General features: G+C 38.4%; 1 protein-coding gene and 1 pseudogene across 2 annotated transcripts; one reads left to right on the plus strand and one right to left on the minus strand.

The window, feature by feature from the left end:
- Window positions 1-327: 327 nt before the first annotated feature.
- Window positions 328-5,565, minus strand: LOC306869510 (carotenoid-cleaving dioxygenase, mitochondrial-like; annotated as a pseudogene). Its single transcript has 9 exons — window positions 5,517-5,565; window positions 3,214-3,329; window positions 3,037-3,139; window positions 2,811-2,939; window positions 2,397-2,557; window positions 2,025-2,192; window positions 1,209-1,334; window positions 533-715; window positions 328-439 (listed from the first exon to the last, which is right to left on the minus strand). The product of its transcript is annotated as a carotenoid-cleaving dioxygenase, mitochondrial-like (transcript).
- Window positions 5,566-10,189: 4,624 nt separating this feature from the next.
- On the plus strand, window positions 10,190-11,468 carry LOC306869229 (mitochondrial import inner membrane translocase subunit Tim8 A-like). Its single transcript, XM_079415903.1, has 2 exons — window positions 10,190-10,380; window positions 10,469-11,468. The coding sequence occupies exons 1-2, from the start codon at window positions 10,261-10,263 to the stop codon at window positions 10,634-10,636; spliced, it is 288 nt and encodes a 95-aa protein (XP_079272029.1). The 5' UTR covers window positions 10,190-10,260; the 3' UTR covers window positions 10,637-11,468.
- Window positions 11,469-16,928: the final 5,460 nt, after the last annotated feature.

The raw sequence follows: 16,928 nt of genomic DNA on the forward strand, positions 1-16,928 counted from the left end.
ACAGTAAATCAAACTCTTTCATTTTAAAAGTTGTAGAAAAATGTAAATTGTTAAGCTATCAAATTCTAAATTGAACTCTACTGTATTTGTTGTATGTTAAGGTATAATTTCTTGCAGAGAATTAACTGTATAAAGTATAAAGTATTTTTCGTTCTTTTCTAAAAAAAAACAATATGAGGTTGATATGTAGAGGAACTCTTTGGGCTGATTTCTTAGATATATCGTTTTGTTAGTTTCTTGCTTTCAACAGTAGCCGGCAACTGGTGTGGTAACCATTTTGAAGAGCTACTTGTCATTTGTTATTTTGTTGGAGTGATCCAAAGAGCTTCATGCACTAGAGCTGAAGACTCCGTGGAATCCATAAGGAATGTTGACAGGCACTTCGGCTCTTCCCAGCTCCTCAAATCTCGGATAGATAGAGATCAGGCTGGCGCCATACCTGTAAATCAATTTCTTTAGCAAACATTCTGCATTTGATCATAGTAACTGTGAATACCTAGGTATCAATCATGATCCTATTAATTGTTCTCACCTTGAACTTTTTGCTTTCCAGATCCATCTTAATTAGTGAGTCACCCAGTAGGTGTCGGAAGCCACAACCATAGTAGTATCTATAAGGTTTGGCGTTATATCTGGCATAGTTAATATGTGGAAACTCCAAGCCACCGTAGTCTTTCAGGTCTTCGCCATGGAGATCCTCAAACGTGCAAAATACCTGAGAGAGAGACATGTTCTAAAAGAGATGAAGGCTCTCCAACACATAAATGCACTTTTTGTGTCATGCATTAATTATGTATAATAACATAATAACAATAAATGTGGGGTTGGTAAGATTTTTTGTTTTTGAAATATGTCTCATATGCTCATCAAGGCTGCATTTATTTGATCATAAATACAGTTAAACGCTACTATTGTGAAATATTATTACAATTTAAAATATGTTTTCTATTTTAATACATAGTAAAATGGTTTATTCCTGTGATTCTCAGCAGTCATTACTCTGGTCTTCAATGTCACATGATCATTCAGAAATCAAATGAATGCATCCTTTCTGAGTAAAAGTTTTCATTTCTTAAAAAAAAATCTTACTGACAACACACTGGAACACATGTGCTTGGAGGGCTTTGAAGGAAAACCAATGTTTAAAATGAGCAACTTTCAGAGATATACATACACACATAGTGTTGTAGCCAGCATAAAGACAGCACCTGATTTTTGGTTGTAGCAGTGATGTCAGGCCGTGTGTTGAGGTTCTGTTCCAGTGGGGTTTCACTGGTGATGTTGAGAGGCAGCACAAAACGATGGGGCAATGGCCTGCTCATGGTATTATACATCTGAAAGAAAGAGAGAGCGACAGCACAAATAAGAATTTATAAATTACAGTATGTAAAATAAAAAAACTGTGATTTCCAGATTTGTTGTTGTTATCATTATTAATACAATTATTAAGACAAAGAGAGTTTAAAGGGTTAGTTCACCCAAAAATTAAAGTTCTGTCATCAATTACTCACCCACATGTTGTTCCAAACCCATAAGACCTTCGTTCGTCTTCAGAACACAAATTAAGATATTTTTGATGAAATCCAAGAGCTTTCTGACCCTGTATAGAAAGAAAAACAACTGAAACGTTCAAACCCCAAAAAGATAGTAAGGACATAATTAAAATAATCCAAAGAATACATTTTATGCTCAAAAGAAAACAAATAATGACTTTATTTAACAATTTATTTCAGTCTTCGACGTGCATTCAAGAAAGTACCATGCATGCGTGTACTTGCATGTACTGCACCTTGTTTACAAGCATGTCACATGGACTATTTTAATGATGTCCTTACTATCTCTCTGGGCCTTGAACGTGTCAGTTGCGCTGTCTATACAGGGTTAGAAAGCTCTTAGAGTTCATAAAAAAATGTGTGTTCCGAAGACATATGAAGGCCTTGTGGGTTTGGAACGACATGAGAGTGAGTAATTAATGACGAAATTTTCATTTTTGGGTGAACTATCACTTTAAGGAAGAACATTACCTCATCCGAAGCCTCTCCTGATTGACGCAGGTTCTGAACGAGGAAGTTGTTTATGGCCTGTCCGTCATCAGAGCAGCACATGTCTAGCATGAGGAATCCATCTTGCTCAAAAGCATTGATCTGATGGAAGGTGGACAAGGCCTTGGCATGGTACTTCACTGGCATCTCCTGCAGAGAGATGCAGAGTAGTTGGTTAAAGTGCTAAAAAAGCCTCAAAAATAATCTGATATTGTCTTTGTTCTAAATCAGCTTTCACTGAACCATATGAAGCATAATCAGCAAACAAATATAAGAATAATCTCATGCTTCAAGCATCTGCACCTCATTGTTCTCAGTGCCTCTGTGAGACTATTGCCAAGATTATTGTCTCACCTTTCCAGTTTGTTTGTCAGTAAGGTGGCATATGGTTTCCTGGTTGGGGTCCCAGTAAACACCCTCATTTAGAGATTTCCCCCTTAGTCTACCAGTCACTATCTTAAACAGATCCATCTTAATTGGCTGCTCGATGAACACTACATAGTTCTCTGATATGCCTAAAAGGTTCAGGAAAATAAAATGAAGGCAGTACAGTGTAGTTTCAGTGCAGCACATTGATATGATCACTCCATTCAGACTATGATTACACCATTCAAAGTGCCTTGCAATAAAATTACACATGACTCTATTACAGTAGTTGTACAATAATATTACACACGATAGTCATTCTTCATGAGAATGCAGAATGAAAATCTGTCTGTCTAGGAGATCTGAAGATAATAAACATGACAGATTCTCTTCTTCGCTCACCGAAGCTGTGGTAATAGGAGGGTTTGGATTTGTCACGAGGGGCGATAGAGCATAATATCTTGGCTCCCTCTAGTGTATCTTCTGAGCTGTCTCTGTCTGGTGGCACCCTGATGATGTTATAGAAAGCCCCTATAAAACACACCACAGCACAATATCAAGCCTTCTAATCCTAAAATGACATTGCACTTAGATTGATCAGCACACAAGGAGAAGACAGGAGTCTAACCTTTGTTTGTGTATGAGTTGCCCATGTTGTAAGCTGTGCCGTCTGGATCATAGTGTGGATGTGCAGTAGCACCGTTCACAGCGATGAACTTGCTCCAGTCCACCTACAAATAATCATCCTTCTTAGACATGACGGGTTAGTCTAGGTTGGTGACTATAGGTTGGCTATTGTTCATACCTTCTGTTTTGACTCCAAAGTATCTGGATCCACTCTGTGCATGTAGTTTGTTTCTGTGCTGACGTAATAGTCACCCTTGTATTTAACAAAGTTGACACTGGCATTATCGGTTGGCTCTGGAAATGGAGAGAGAGTCACAAATTTCCTCTTTTTTTTAATTTGAGGCAGAAATTGATGTTTTGACTTGTTGTTGTTTAACACACATCTCTAAGGTATTTCTTCTGTAAATTTGACAAAGCTGCTTGTTTTAAGAAACTGGGATTAATTATAATACATTAACCACAATTAATTTTGTCAGAAGTTTCAAGAACTGTATGTTTTTCAGTAAAAACTATTAAACTATTAGGGGGAACAAAACACAGTATGATTTTAGTTTCAACTTGATTTTATGTTATGGAGCATTTTTTATTTATATTAGAGAGTAGATTAGATTAGAGCTGTTTATGAACATTCTTCATTTTTGGCAGTTTGCTGAGGCCCCCTGGATGAGAACCACCTTTAAATAATGAAATTGTTTTTCCAGGCAAGGTTTGTTTTTTTCCACATTGATTTAGTTGTGTAACCCACATATCCAAATGCAAACCTTATTGTGGCATGAAGTCACACTTCCACCATACTGACAGTCTAAAGGACTGGATTTTCTCTCTAATGGTGTGTTTTTGTTTTTGTTTTGTTTTTTGAACAATCTTTTTTTTATTTTATTTAAAAGGCAAACTGTACAATAAAAGAAACAAACAAACAAACAAACAAAAAATACATGAATACAAAAACAACAATGGACTGCATGATTGCACGAGGAGAAAAGAGCAAACAACCAAAGCAGAAACAACAGAACCATCAGTTAGGATCAGGGAGAACCACTTTCCATAAATGATGTACAGGCAATTCTGTCAGCATTATCACCATTTCTGTCTAAAATGGAAATATTTAAATTTCTTCAAACAGTTATCAAAACACCTTTAGTTACATTGTCAGTAGCAGCAAAAAAGAGACCACCTCGCAATATCCATTATTGCATCCATGAACATCATCCATCCACAAATGAGCTTTCTGGATCAAAGCAATGTCAACCTTTTTTCGTTACAGTAGTTGTAAAAAAACTTGTACGTTTATGGGGCCGTTTAAACCATTGACATTACAACTTATTATATTAATTTCAGTCATTACTATCAAACAAATAAAGAACTGAACAAATGAGAAAGTTATACCACTGCAAATGAATTAACTCAAGTCTGCCTTTAAAAACCCATTAAGAAAGAAAACCCACCCCATAAAACTTTTACAGACTGGGGCAAAAACCTCAGGCTGCCACCCTCCCATGTCTTAATCAGTGACAGTAACATGACAGCCAGTACAATTCTTTAGAACACCGCCATTACTGTGAACGAGATTCCAACGCCGCCAGACTGACAAGTCCCTGCCTGGTGTCAGGACGAGAGGACGGATGAGCCTGGAGTGGCTCGGATATCGAGGTTATAGAACCTGGCGATAGTCAGGGGCGTGGACCACCCAGCAGCGTTGCAGATGTCATGAACCGGGACACCTGCCCAGAGGGCCTTGGAGGCTGCCACACCTTGGGTCGAGTGCGATCTGACAAAGCCCTCAACAGTGTCGCCGAACAGCCCAGCCTGGGAGATGGGAGCGTCGAGAAAGCGTGCTTTGTCGACGTCCTTCATCTCCGCCAGGTTGAGCCAGAGATGGTGCTCTTGGACCACCATGGTGGACATCGCCTTCCCGAGGGGCCGCGCCGTGACTTTCGTCCCTCGTAGAGCGAAGTCAGTCGCCGTGCGCAGCCCCGGCATCAACCCCGGGTCGGAACTACCCTCGTGCAATTGTTTGAGTCCTTTGGCGTGGTGTACCTGCAGGATAGCCATGGCATGCAGGGCAGAGGCTGCCTGGCCCTCAGCACTATAAGCCTTAGCCGCGAGAGCAGCTGTCAGCTTACAGGCTTTGGACGGGAGACGCGGACGATTCCTCCAAGTGGCGCGACTGCTCTCTCCATCTGGGGAATGCCCGTGTCAGCCCCGCCATCGAGGGTAGTGAGGACGGAGGAGGCAGACGAGCGGCCATCCACGACTTTCGTCATCTCCTCATGCACCTCCGGGCGAAAGGCACCGGAGTAGAACGCGGTTGTGAGCCATGCCCCGCTCCGAGGAACCAATCATCCAGCCGTGAGGGCTCGGGACTGGGCGGTCTGTTGACCTCCAACCCGATGCTCACGGCTGCGCGGGCAAGCATGACCGTCAGCTCTGGGACCAGTGCAGCGGTGGCGACAACACCCGAGGGGGGCAGCCTCGCTGAACCTTCATCCTCAGAGGACGTAAGCCCATCCCCCAATGCTGCGATCGACATCGTATCCTCGGGCGGCTCACCGAATGAAATGCTGGGAGCCCCGTGGGACGAACCAGCAAAATCACCCGGGAGCCGGACGGGACATTCGCTGTGTGAGGAGTAAGAGGTCCGTGGGGACGTACCCGGCGGAGAGGCTCTTACTGTAACCCTCAGATCTCCCAGAGCGCCAGCCGGCGGTCCTCTGCTCGAGTCAGAGAGACCGGGACGTGTGGCGGCAGAGGGTGCCAATCCTTTCAGAAAGGAAAGGCGAGATCGCAGCGATGTCATGCTCATACGCCCACAACAGGCGCATGAGTCATCCACGAACGCAGCTTCAGCATGCTGGAGACCCAGACAATGAAGACAGCGATCGTGTCCGTCATCTGCAGACAGGAAACGACCGCAACCAAGAGGACACGGACGAAACGGCATCTTGAAAAAGACGCGATCGTCGGTGATTTGCTCTTTTAGAATTTGCTCTTTCAGTTGAAGTGCCCAGGGGAATCGCTGGTTAAAGGGACTCCGCTGACTGCACCGGGAACAAATTAAAGATGAAAGCTTTGTGGAGATCAGCACTTCTCATCCACTTGGCTCCGAAGCAAAAATCTGATGAGTGGATGCACCTGTCGCCCTTTTATACCCGTATGCACGGGAGTGGCTCAGGTATGCAAAATCCACTAGCCAATATTCATTGGCGTTTTCTCTTAAGTCAGAGATGATTGGGGCTTCCAAGTAAATCCCCTATGTCGTCACGACATAACTCGTAGTGACCGACAGATAGGGAACTAAAGTCTGATAGAGTGACAAAACAACAGCTTTAATGCTGTTTTACTACACTTTTACTATAATAAAACAAATCATAATTATATTATAAAATCTTAAAATCTAATCTAATAAAACATCAACATCTCAATCCAACTAGTGACAACCCTTGTATAGATGCATTTAATTATGCTATGGCTCAGCAATTTGTTATAAGCAGATCTGTAGAAATTAGTCATGTCATGGTCCAGCTCACTTTCGTTCTCAATAGCATCAGTACATAATTTATAATAATTGAATGAACAAAATTGTACTGAACACTGTTTGTTTGTTTCTAGGAGAGTGTCAACCACTAATTGACATGAGGAAAAAATGATTGAAAAGTGTTCAGAGTACTGTGCACCCCTCTTTGCAACAGAGGAAGCATCAGGAAAGAGGAGAAGAGAGAAAGTACATTGAACAGATGTTGGTGAGACTTTATTTCTGGAAATGCATTAAAGGTCACTCACATTCAGCCACAACCTGATTTTAGATAGTATTTAAATAACTCCAGCTACTTGTAGGCCTCCTGTATTTCACACTAAATTGTGATGCAGCCTGAATCATAATCACACCATGTTCATTTGTTGGCCAGAGGAGAACTGATCCCTAAACTAAACATAATTTCTCCCAAGGGGTTTTTCTCCATTCGGTCATCTGATGGAGTTTGGGTTCCTTGCCACTGTCAACTTTTGGCTTGCTTATTTGGGGACACACAATATTCAGCAATATTATTGATCTGACTCCACTGACACTACTGGATGAGGACTGAACTGAGCAACTGTTTTCTGCACAACTGCATTGAAATTATTATATTTGATGATTTTTATACAGTTATTGAAATGAACTGAGTCTACACTGATTTCAACTGAACAATGACACTTTTTATTGTTTAGAGCTGCTTCACAGCAGAAGTGAATTCTGTTTGCATCATTGTTTGACTTTTTATCACTGTAAAGCAGCTTTGAAACAAGCTGTATTGTATAAAGCACTATATAAATAATGGTGACTTGACTTAAATTGGTTCAGATCTTCAAAAAAAAGTGCTTGAAACAGGCAACCTGAATAAACACAAAAGACAGTTTATTAATGATAACTGTATTGCCTTTGTTTTATGTTAATTTTCTTAGGAATATCGGACAATATTTAGTACTGGATACTCAAAAATAGAATAAATCAGGATTTTTTTTTTTTTTTTTTTTCACAGCACTGTACACCAGCATTGACTGTATATTCAGTAGTGTGACATTAATGTGTGGAAATGGGCATTTTTTAGTGTGTGATTGCTATTTTCAGGAAAATGCACTGGTAACAACTAAAAAAAGAAGACCAAAAATATAATTCAACAGAAGATGATGGCTGTGGTGAAACAAGCACTCAAATAATGGTGAGTAGAAATCTACTTTATTTATTTGATCTTTTATAAAGTATTATCTTTATAGTTTAGAATGCATAATAACTGCTATTGTATTTCAGGAACTAAGACCTCTGGGAGTGCTGGAGAAATCAAGTGTACCAAGTCCTCTGTCTTCTCAGCCATGGAAGAGATCTTCAGACATGAAGAGATTGAGGAGTTAAACCCGTTTCATGTCGGGTGGTTCTTTGCCTCCACCTCATGCATTAAAATCATGTAGCCATGCATTAGCCCTTATGTGTGAAGAAGGTTATAGGTTACACAAAGTATTAAATGAAGGGGGCACAATAACTGTGGAAAACATATATTCTATATACTGTATTCTAATAGTATATTTACATATATTTGTAAAATTATATATATTTTTTCAATTATTAATTTATTTCAATTTAAGGTTAGAATTTTGAACAAAAAAAAAAACAAAATGATAAAGAGGGCAAATAATTGTGTAGGACTTGTGTACAGTATTTAAACATGATTGTGGCTATGCTTTTTTCCAGAAATGCATGTTATTGTGCAAGGGGTAGTTGCATGGACTTTCAGTGGAGGAACAGAAAGCTCTGAGATTTCGTTATAAAGATCTTGATTTGTGTTCTGAAGATGAACAAAAGACTTGCGGGTTTGGAACGACACGAGGGTGAGTAATTGATGACAGAATTTTCATTTCTGGGTGAACCAACCTTTTAAATTCTTTTACCTGGAGTGTTCAAAGACATTGATAATGCTGACCAATATGTCATAAGAAATGAACTGGGAGTAGTATGAATACTTTTCACAAACACGTGGTGACATCACAATTCAAGATTTATTTTAAGCATACTAAATATGCCCGTAGTGAAAAGTGTAACTGAAACTTGAGAATTTCTGATAGTTTTTGTTCGTTTGTTTTTCCAGACTACATCCAAAATAGTGTTTCCACATCTGACATAAAGGCAGTCATAAGAACCAGGACAAGCTCTTCAAAAAATGAAACCTGCTTGAATAACGAGGGAAGAAATGTGCATGATTGCGTGATGTGTAAGTAAACTTGTGATGTGTAACTCTCAGCCTGTTAATTTAAGTTAAAAGAAAAGTAAAATCATTTATTGTTGCATTGCTGTTTGAGACATTCACTGTTGTTGTTTTTTTACCTTAATTCATTATATTGCAGATGTGTGCAAATAAAATTTGTTATTCTGAATATTCTGGTTGCATTTCACTGTTACTGTACAGCATTTTATTAGTATTGCACTTCGATAGTATTGAATTGTACTTCAGTTGTATTATATATTGCAGTACTAGCAGTTTTATTGCAGTATAACTGTAGTACTACTTCAGCTGTATTGCAGTAATACTGCAGTTCTATTGCAGTTGTTTGTTTGTAATACTACAGCTCTACTGCAGTTGTATTTCAATAGTACTTCAGTTGTATTGCAGTAAAACGGAAATAATGCAGTTTTTTGTGTCCAAAAAACTGCATTTTTCTACATGTAACAAAAACTGCAGTAATTTTTTTGTAAGGGTAGAGTACCAACCAACATAGTTTAAAAAAAAAAATGTGTATTAATATTTTGCAAGTAACATTTGAAATGATAAAACATACTGTTAAGGTACAGTGATAATTAGATTTTAACAGTGAGTAAGAACAAACAACCAGTTGTGAGGGATTGAGAGTATTAACAAGTTAAACATAAAATAAATAAACAAACAAGAGAAAATACAATAAATAAAAATGCAATACAATAATAATTATATAAAAACTAAAAATTACAATACATAAATAGATAAATAATAAAAAATAAAATGTGTTTACTTTTCGTTTTGACTCAAGTAAGGGGTAGGAAACTTCATCTAAACATTGTATCTCTGTTCACAGAAGATTCAATAATCTTACTTAAAATCTGGTATGTTTTAACTGCTTTTTTTGTTTCTTTTTAATTTACACAGGGAATCAGCAAACCTTTTTAATTCAGAGCAAAATACAAAACCACCAGAGTTAAAGTCAATCATCAAAATGTTCTAAGAGAGCTACAATACATTAAAATGCATATTATCTTGAATGTACGTTTAGGAAGGAATAGTAAAAAAATAATTATATACTTAATATAAAGAAGGCCTCCTCTCGTGCTAATCTTATAATTAATTTAATGTCTTAATGAATATTCTTATACTGTAAATTAAAAAAAATCGTCTCAACATAAATTTGAATTTCTTTTTAAAGAACCAAAAACAAAGGATTGGTTTCACTGTACTTAGTCTTAGCCTATATGAAATTTAGCAAAATTTCCTTTAATTTGAGGGGATATTAGTAAAACCGAATAATACATGTTCTAATCACAACGAAACAGTGGGGGTCAATGTTTTCAATTATAAATCTAGTCAAATATTTCCAACAGTTTTTAAGCATGAGAAGTCACGATGACGTCATATTTCCGCGGCGGAAGTAGTTGCTTTCACGTCCGCAGTTGCTTTATCCTTCACACGTTCCTGTGCATATAATCTGTTTCTATAAAAGTTTCGCCATGGCTGATTTTAGTTCTAGCTTTGATATGCCGTCGGCTAGTTCATCTGAGAGCGCTGAGGCTGCGGAGCTCCAGCGTCTGATCGCAGTGGAGCAGCAAAAGGCTCAGTTTCAAGCGCAGGTGGGTAACACTTCAGTACCGCTGTGCTCTCACTCAAAACAAGCTAGCAAGCCTGGCGCGTTTTAACCGCGTTTAACGTTCTATTCAGGTTCACAACTTTACGGATGTTTGCTGGGATAAGTGCGTGGACAAACCGAGCTCCAAGCTGGACTCGCGAACGGAGACTTGTCTTGTTAGCTGTGTGGAGCGTTTCATCGACACGACGCTCGCCATCACCAGCCGCTTTACGCAGATGGTCCAGAAGGGCGCGCACTGACTGAAGGACAATTACCACATACTCTTCATGTTCCCGCTGTACATTCAGGAGGATGTACTTCAAGGGTGATGAACCCTTTCCCTCTCACGCATAAATGACCTAAAGCCCTTTCTCATTGACTCTAAAATGTTAAACTAATTCAGCCAGCGAAGAACGACTATTTTTGCAGAAAATTATCAGTATTGGCAGTTCCCATGACCGTACACATCTGTAAACCTCACTGGTTTAATTGGGAGTTCAAATAAATCAGAAGTTTCAATGAAACAAACGTGATTAATCTTCTGTTTTGCAAAATAACACAACACTTAAAATGCTTGGCAAAAAACGCTCATTCTGACTCTGAACATTTATGAGCTGTTATGTTTTTGTATTAAAAGAAGAGTTTTGAAATCTTTGTTTTGTAGGGATTCACTGTGTATTGGCACCATATCCAATATCAGCTAATACTCTGTAATTAATTATATTATTTCTATTTAGTTTGGATCATCATCTAGCAACTTTAAGGGATTGTTAGATATTACGGCAAATATATATCCCTTTAAATGTTCTTTCTTTTGAAGAGTTTTTTTTTTTTTATCATTTACTGATTGCTGGTAATGGATTTCAAAGTTAGTGAATCCCTAATATTCTGAATAATTTATTTGAGATTTCATATGTATCTTTTATCCTATATATTTTTTGACATTTAGCAGTGATATACATTAAGAAACAAAACACAGGTGATGAACCAGTTTACCTGTCCAACAACTGTTTAACTTTCAGAAAATCTACTCTACTCTTGTGTCTGATGTCATAATGAATTTCATAATACTAATGTGTGATAGAAAAAGTCAAGATTTTTGTTGTAGCATGACTTCATTAGTGTCGCTTGCCAAATACTTTCCTACAAAGACTGTCTTTTTGATTTTCACCAGTGGTCTATACTATTACTCTTAGACAATAGCATGAGATACACTATATTGCCAAAAGTATTAGGTCACCCCCTTCTAATGAACAGGTTCTACTTTAGTAATTTCCATGAGTACAAATCTTAATGTTTAAGCATATAATGATATTCTAGGGAATTGTGTGCTTCTAATTTTATAGCAACAGTTTGGACAGAGCCCTTTTCTATTCTAACATGACAGTGCCTCTGTGTATAAGACAAGGTTCAAAAAGAAATGATTGATTCAGTCAGTGTGGAAGAACTTGACTGGTCTGCATAAAGCAAAGTCCTAATCTTAGCTGAACATCTCTGGTGTGACTTTAAATGCAGACCTTGAGCCAAAAACTCATCACCAAACACCACTAACTTTTATATGGATACAGTCATTTTAGACACTTTCAAAACTGTTGCAACAGAGATGGAAATACAGTTTTACAGTTATTATGCTTCCATCTTTGTTGCCACAGTTTTGGAAGTGCCTTCTTCTGTTCAAAAGAAGGGGGTGTCCTAATACTTTTGGCAATATAGTGTAGCTCTTTATTATACACAACCTCTTAAAAACTCTTACAAAGCTAAAAATCTGTTTACTTAGATTTTGAATATAGTTTCTGGTCTACTCTAAAACCCCATATCTGGTTTTTCCCTCTAATCCAAAACAATACGATATTGTAAGAGGACTCCTTATGACAGGATTAATTTTAGGGCCGCAGAGGTCTGCTTCTTGGCTTTGAGGCTTTGCCCTTCTTTGTTGTTTAGTGTGCTCAGTACAAAGTGGCCTTTGATAGAGCAGTGTGTGTAAATCTTGCAGGCAGGGCTGCTTTCAGCCATTCTAATTAAAGTCAGGAAGCAGATAGGTTAGATTAGTGCCCTAACTTGATTATCAGAGCATACAGGAAGCCTACAGGGTCCTCTCAAGCAGAGCCTTTGATGCTTTGAAGGAAACGGACTGGACACTGTCCCAAACGCACTGTATGTGTGTGTCTGTACTATTAAAACAAAAATATCTTAATATTATAAAATATCTAACAGCAAAAATATGTCCATACATTACATGGGATTAGATGTAGCTTTATACTTTTTTTTTTATCTCAATATGATGAATAAAGTTTTTAATAGTAGACACCATTGTGATTAAAAAATATATTTAATCAGGAAAACAAATTAAGACAACAATAATGGTTCTGCTGAGATTGTTGTTTAGTCTTAAAGAAGTTGAAACTCTGAATTTATAGCATTTATAGTACGTTTTTTTTCTATTATTATGGCGTTATCTTTTTAGTAAGTAAGCTAGTTTTTGATTATTCAAAGCAAATAAATATAAACTGCGAAAGATCCATATATTTGTGTTTAATCGTTAATTTGAACATAAGAATAAAGGCCATCTCTTCAGTGTGAAATGAACACTAGATGAGTTAGCTTTGATGGCTCAATCTTCAGATGCTCTAGTTATGTTGTGATGAAAGATTTGACTGTACCGGGAACACTGGCTTGTGATGTAGGTAGGATTCAGTCTCCGTCTTATCATGGATGCCTACTATGCCTCAGTTCTCTCTTCAAACACTTTCTTCAAAAGAGAACCCTTTGAAAGAAAAATACCAGTCGTTGTGGCAAGATATGCAGAAGAATGATCAAAGAGTATTTTTAGAATGGTTGACTCGTAAAATTACAAAGAAAGAAAAAAACTTTTTACCCCCTTTTCCATTTTTCTGACTTTGCATATGGTTACTTTCATGTATTATCCTTTTGTGATAATAAATCTATTGCAAAAAAAACCCAAAACATCCGGATATAATAGGTTAATGTAGGAAACAGTATCTGATACTGTGAAAAATCCTCATATCTTTTTTTTTTTTTTAATTATATGACGAAAATAAATCCCTGCCCCTAGCCTTCACAAAGACCCACTGTATGTGCCAGGCTGAAGCTTCAAGATCAACAACTTCTTAATTAAAACTTGTGTATAATAGGATCTAAATCTGGCATGATCTGTGTCTGTGTCTGTGCCATCTCTCTTCCTGTGTCAGTCTGACAGAGTCTGAAAGAGCCCTAGTGTCTGAAGCTTCACTGTACATACTGAGCCTGACACCTCAGGGACAGTGGGACCTGTGTTTGCTCTGGACAGCAAAGGGGCCGTCTGGGAAATCCATCCTGGTTTGGCCCCTCTCCATTCTCTGTCAGAGTGCTGCTGTCAATGATTTGTTCATTATTTCCTCTGAAATCTGTAGTATTTAAGAGATTAGGAACCCTGTGTCAATCAGGTCATGTAACATTGCCATCAGTGCTTCACACAGCTAAGTAAATAAAATGTTATAAATACAAATATAAATGTTGTGAATGTGATTACAGGTACATCTCAAAACAATTCATCATGAAAAAGTTAATTTTTTTCTTGTAACATTTCAAAAAGTGAAACTTTCATATATTTTAGATTCATTACATGTAAAGTAAAATATTTCAAAAGTTTTTTTTGTTTTAATTTTGATGATTAGAGCTTACAGCTCATGAAAGTCAAAAATCAATATCTAAAAATATTTGAATATTTACATTTGAGTTTCAATTAATGACCATCCCTACAGTATAAATTCCGGGTATCTCTTGTTCTTTGAAACCACAATAATGGGGAAGACTACTGACTTGGCAATGATCCAGAAGACGAACATTGACGCCCTCCACAAAGAGGGTAAGTCACAGAGGGTCATTACTGAAAGGTGTGGCTGTTTACAGAGTGCTGTATCAAAGCATATTAAATGCAAAGTTGACTGGTAGAAGAATTCGGGTAGGAAAAGGTGCACAAGCAACAGGGATGACCGCAAGCTTGAGAATACTGTCAAGCAAAGCTGATTTAAACACTTGGGAGAGCTTCACAAGGAGTGGACTGAAGCTGGAGTCAGTGCATCAAGAGTCACCACACTCAGACGTCTTCAGGAAAAGGGCTACCAAGCCACTTCTGAACCAGAGACAACGTCAGAAGCGTCTTACCTGGGCTGTGGAGAAAAATAACTGGACTGTTGCTCAGTGGTCCAAATTCCTCTTTTCAGATGAAAGTAAGTCTGGAGGAAGAGTGGAGAGGCACAGAATCAAAGCTGCTTGAAGTCCAGTGTGAAGTTTCTGAAGTCAGTGATGATTTGGGCTGCCATGTCATCTGCCGGTGTTGGTCCACTGTGTCTGAAGTCCACAGTCAACGCAGCTATCTACCAGGAAATTTTAGAGCACTTCATGCTTCCTTCTGCTGTCAAGCTTTATGGAGATGCTGATTTCATTTTCCAGAAGGACTTGGCACCTGCCCACACTGCCAAAGGTACCAAAAGCTGGTTCAATGACCATGGTGTTACTGTGCTTAATTGGCCAGCAAACTCGCCTGACCTGAACCCCATAGAGACTTTTCAAGAGGTATTGTCAAGAGGAAGATGAGAGACACCAGAACCAACAATGCAGATGACCTGAAGGCCGCTATCAAAGCAACCTGGGCTTCCATTACACCTGAGCAATGCCACAGGCTGATTGCCTCCATGCCACGCCGCATTGATGCAGTAATTCATGCAAATGGAGGCCCAACCAAGTATTGAGTGCATAGAAATGAACATACTTTTCAGAAACCTGACATTTCTGTTTAAAATATCCTTTTTTTTATTGATCTTATGTAATATTCTAATTTTCTGAGACACTGAATTTTGGGTTTTCAGTATCTGTAAGCCATAATCATCAAATTAATCTGAATCTGCATCTATAAATGTATTTATAAATTCTCGTTCTCATATGAAGACTTTGAAGTAGGCTAATGAGATGAGCAAATCTGTGCAGAACCATCACAGAACAAGGCATGATGGGAAGCGACACAACTTAATTCTCATTTGTTTAAACAATAAAATCCTATATGTATGGTTTGAACACTTGGGCCAAATACAGCCGCAGTTCAATATGAGGGAGCCAGATGTGAACTCGCTCAGTAACGATTTCTACCGATTCACTGACTGATTGAGGCTGATTCAAACCGCTAAACTCACCATCGAGCTCGAGGCTGTTTAATGACTCGTTAAAAAGAATCGTTTCATAAGAGTCGTTTGTTCATGAATCAGACATCGGTGGCGCTCGCGCTGTATTCGCCGCCGCTGCGCGCGGGTAGCTCCTACTTTCAATAAATGACTTACGAAAAACCAGTTATGGACGCACACGAAATTTTCCTGACTAAATTTTAATATCTTGTCGCATTTGCGACAGATTTAATTACAGTTTAGAGCACTTATTATGGCGAAAACAACAGTAACTGCAGCGATTTCCTTTCTACACAAGTCTTCTAAAGAAGCTGCCGTCATTGCACCATTCATCACCTCGTGTACTTTCTGACAGCAGATGACAGATAGATTCCCATGATATATGGCAACATTTCCCTGAATGAAAAGATAGCGTGTACCCTAAAGGCATTCTTTATGCTGACAATTCCTAAATACAGTTGACAAACCTGTTGTACCTGAGGTCAGACCAGGGCTTATGTTTATCTAGGGCAGATGCTCATATCCTTGACTCCTTTCATTCATCTGTTTTTGCTGTAGGTGCTTTGTTATGGATGACTTCACCTGAGCACATGAAGAGGATGAAGTCATTATTAAAGCTATTAATTGCTTCAGGGCTTCTCCACCCAGCAGGTGAGCAGGTTTTGTTTGATTTTGTTATGTGTTTCTATGTGTTGTAATGCCTCTCGGCAGTATAAATGTCTTGAAGGAACTGACTCAGCACTTCTGCTTTCCAGGCAGGGAATTGTATTTATCGTAACACCTCAGAATATGTGCAACACATATATAATTGTCTATGTTACCACTAGGAGTCACTGTTCCTGAAAGCATCTGTGTCCTGCGAGGTCGTAAAAACCCTCTTCTGACAGTTGTGTTGACAATATAATTCACTTAAGTTATGGATATTTAGACTACAGACACTGTTCAGATGGGACAGCCATGTGGACTGTATAAGGAGCAGCATGAATATAATCATAACTTCATCATTAATCCCAACAGTGTTTTTTTCTCACTTCTTTTCTCTGCGTATGGTTCTGTTTTATTTCATTGGTTTATTTTCACTCAAATAGTTTAGCATAACAGTATGGAAAGGATTGATGGCTCGTCCCTGGTGGCTAATATAATGTGTTTTACTCATTAAAAAATTAATGATGTGGCACTTTACGATGCAGTTATCTTGGTCAACCAAGCACTTACAGTTTAGAGTTTAACAACATTCCTTTCATTCCTCAGAGCAGATTTAAACTTATATGACATGTGTAGAATGCTTGATGATTTTACCATCTTTACTTGCCAGCATGTTGCAACCTCTAAATGGTCAATCCGAGAGGACAGGGTTCCTGAAAACAGATGTTTA

Source organism: Barbus barbus (assembly GCF_936440315.1).
Source record: "Barbus barbus genome assembly, chromosome: 5".
NCBI classification, from domain to species: Eukaryota; Metazoa; Chordata; class Actinopteri; order Cypriniformes; family Cyprinidae; genus Barbus; species Barbus barbus.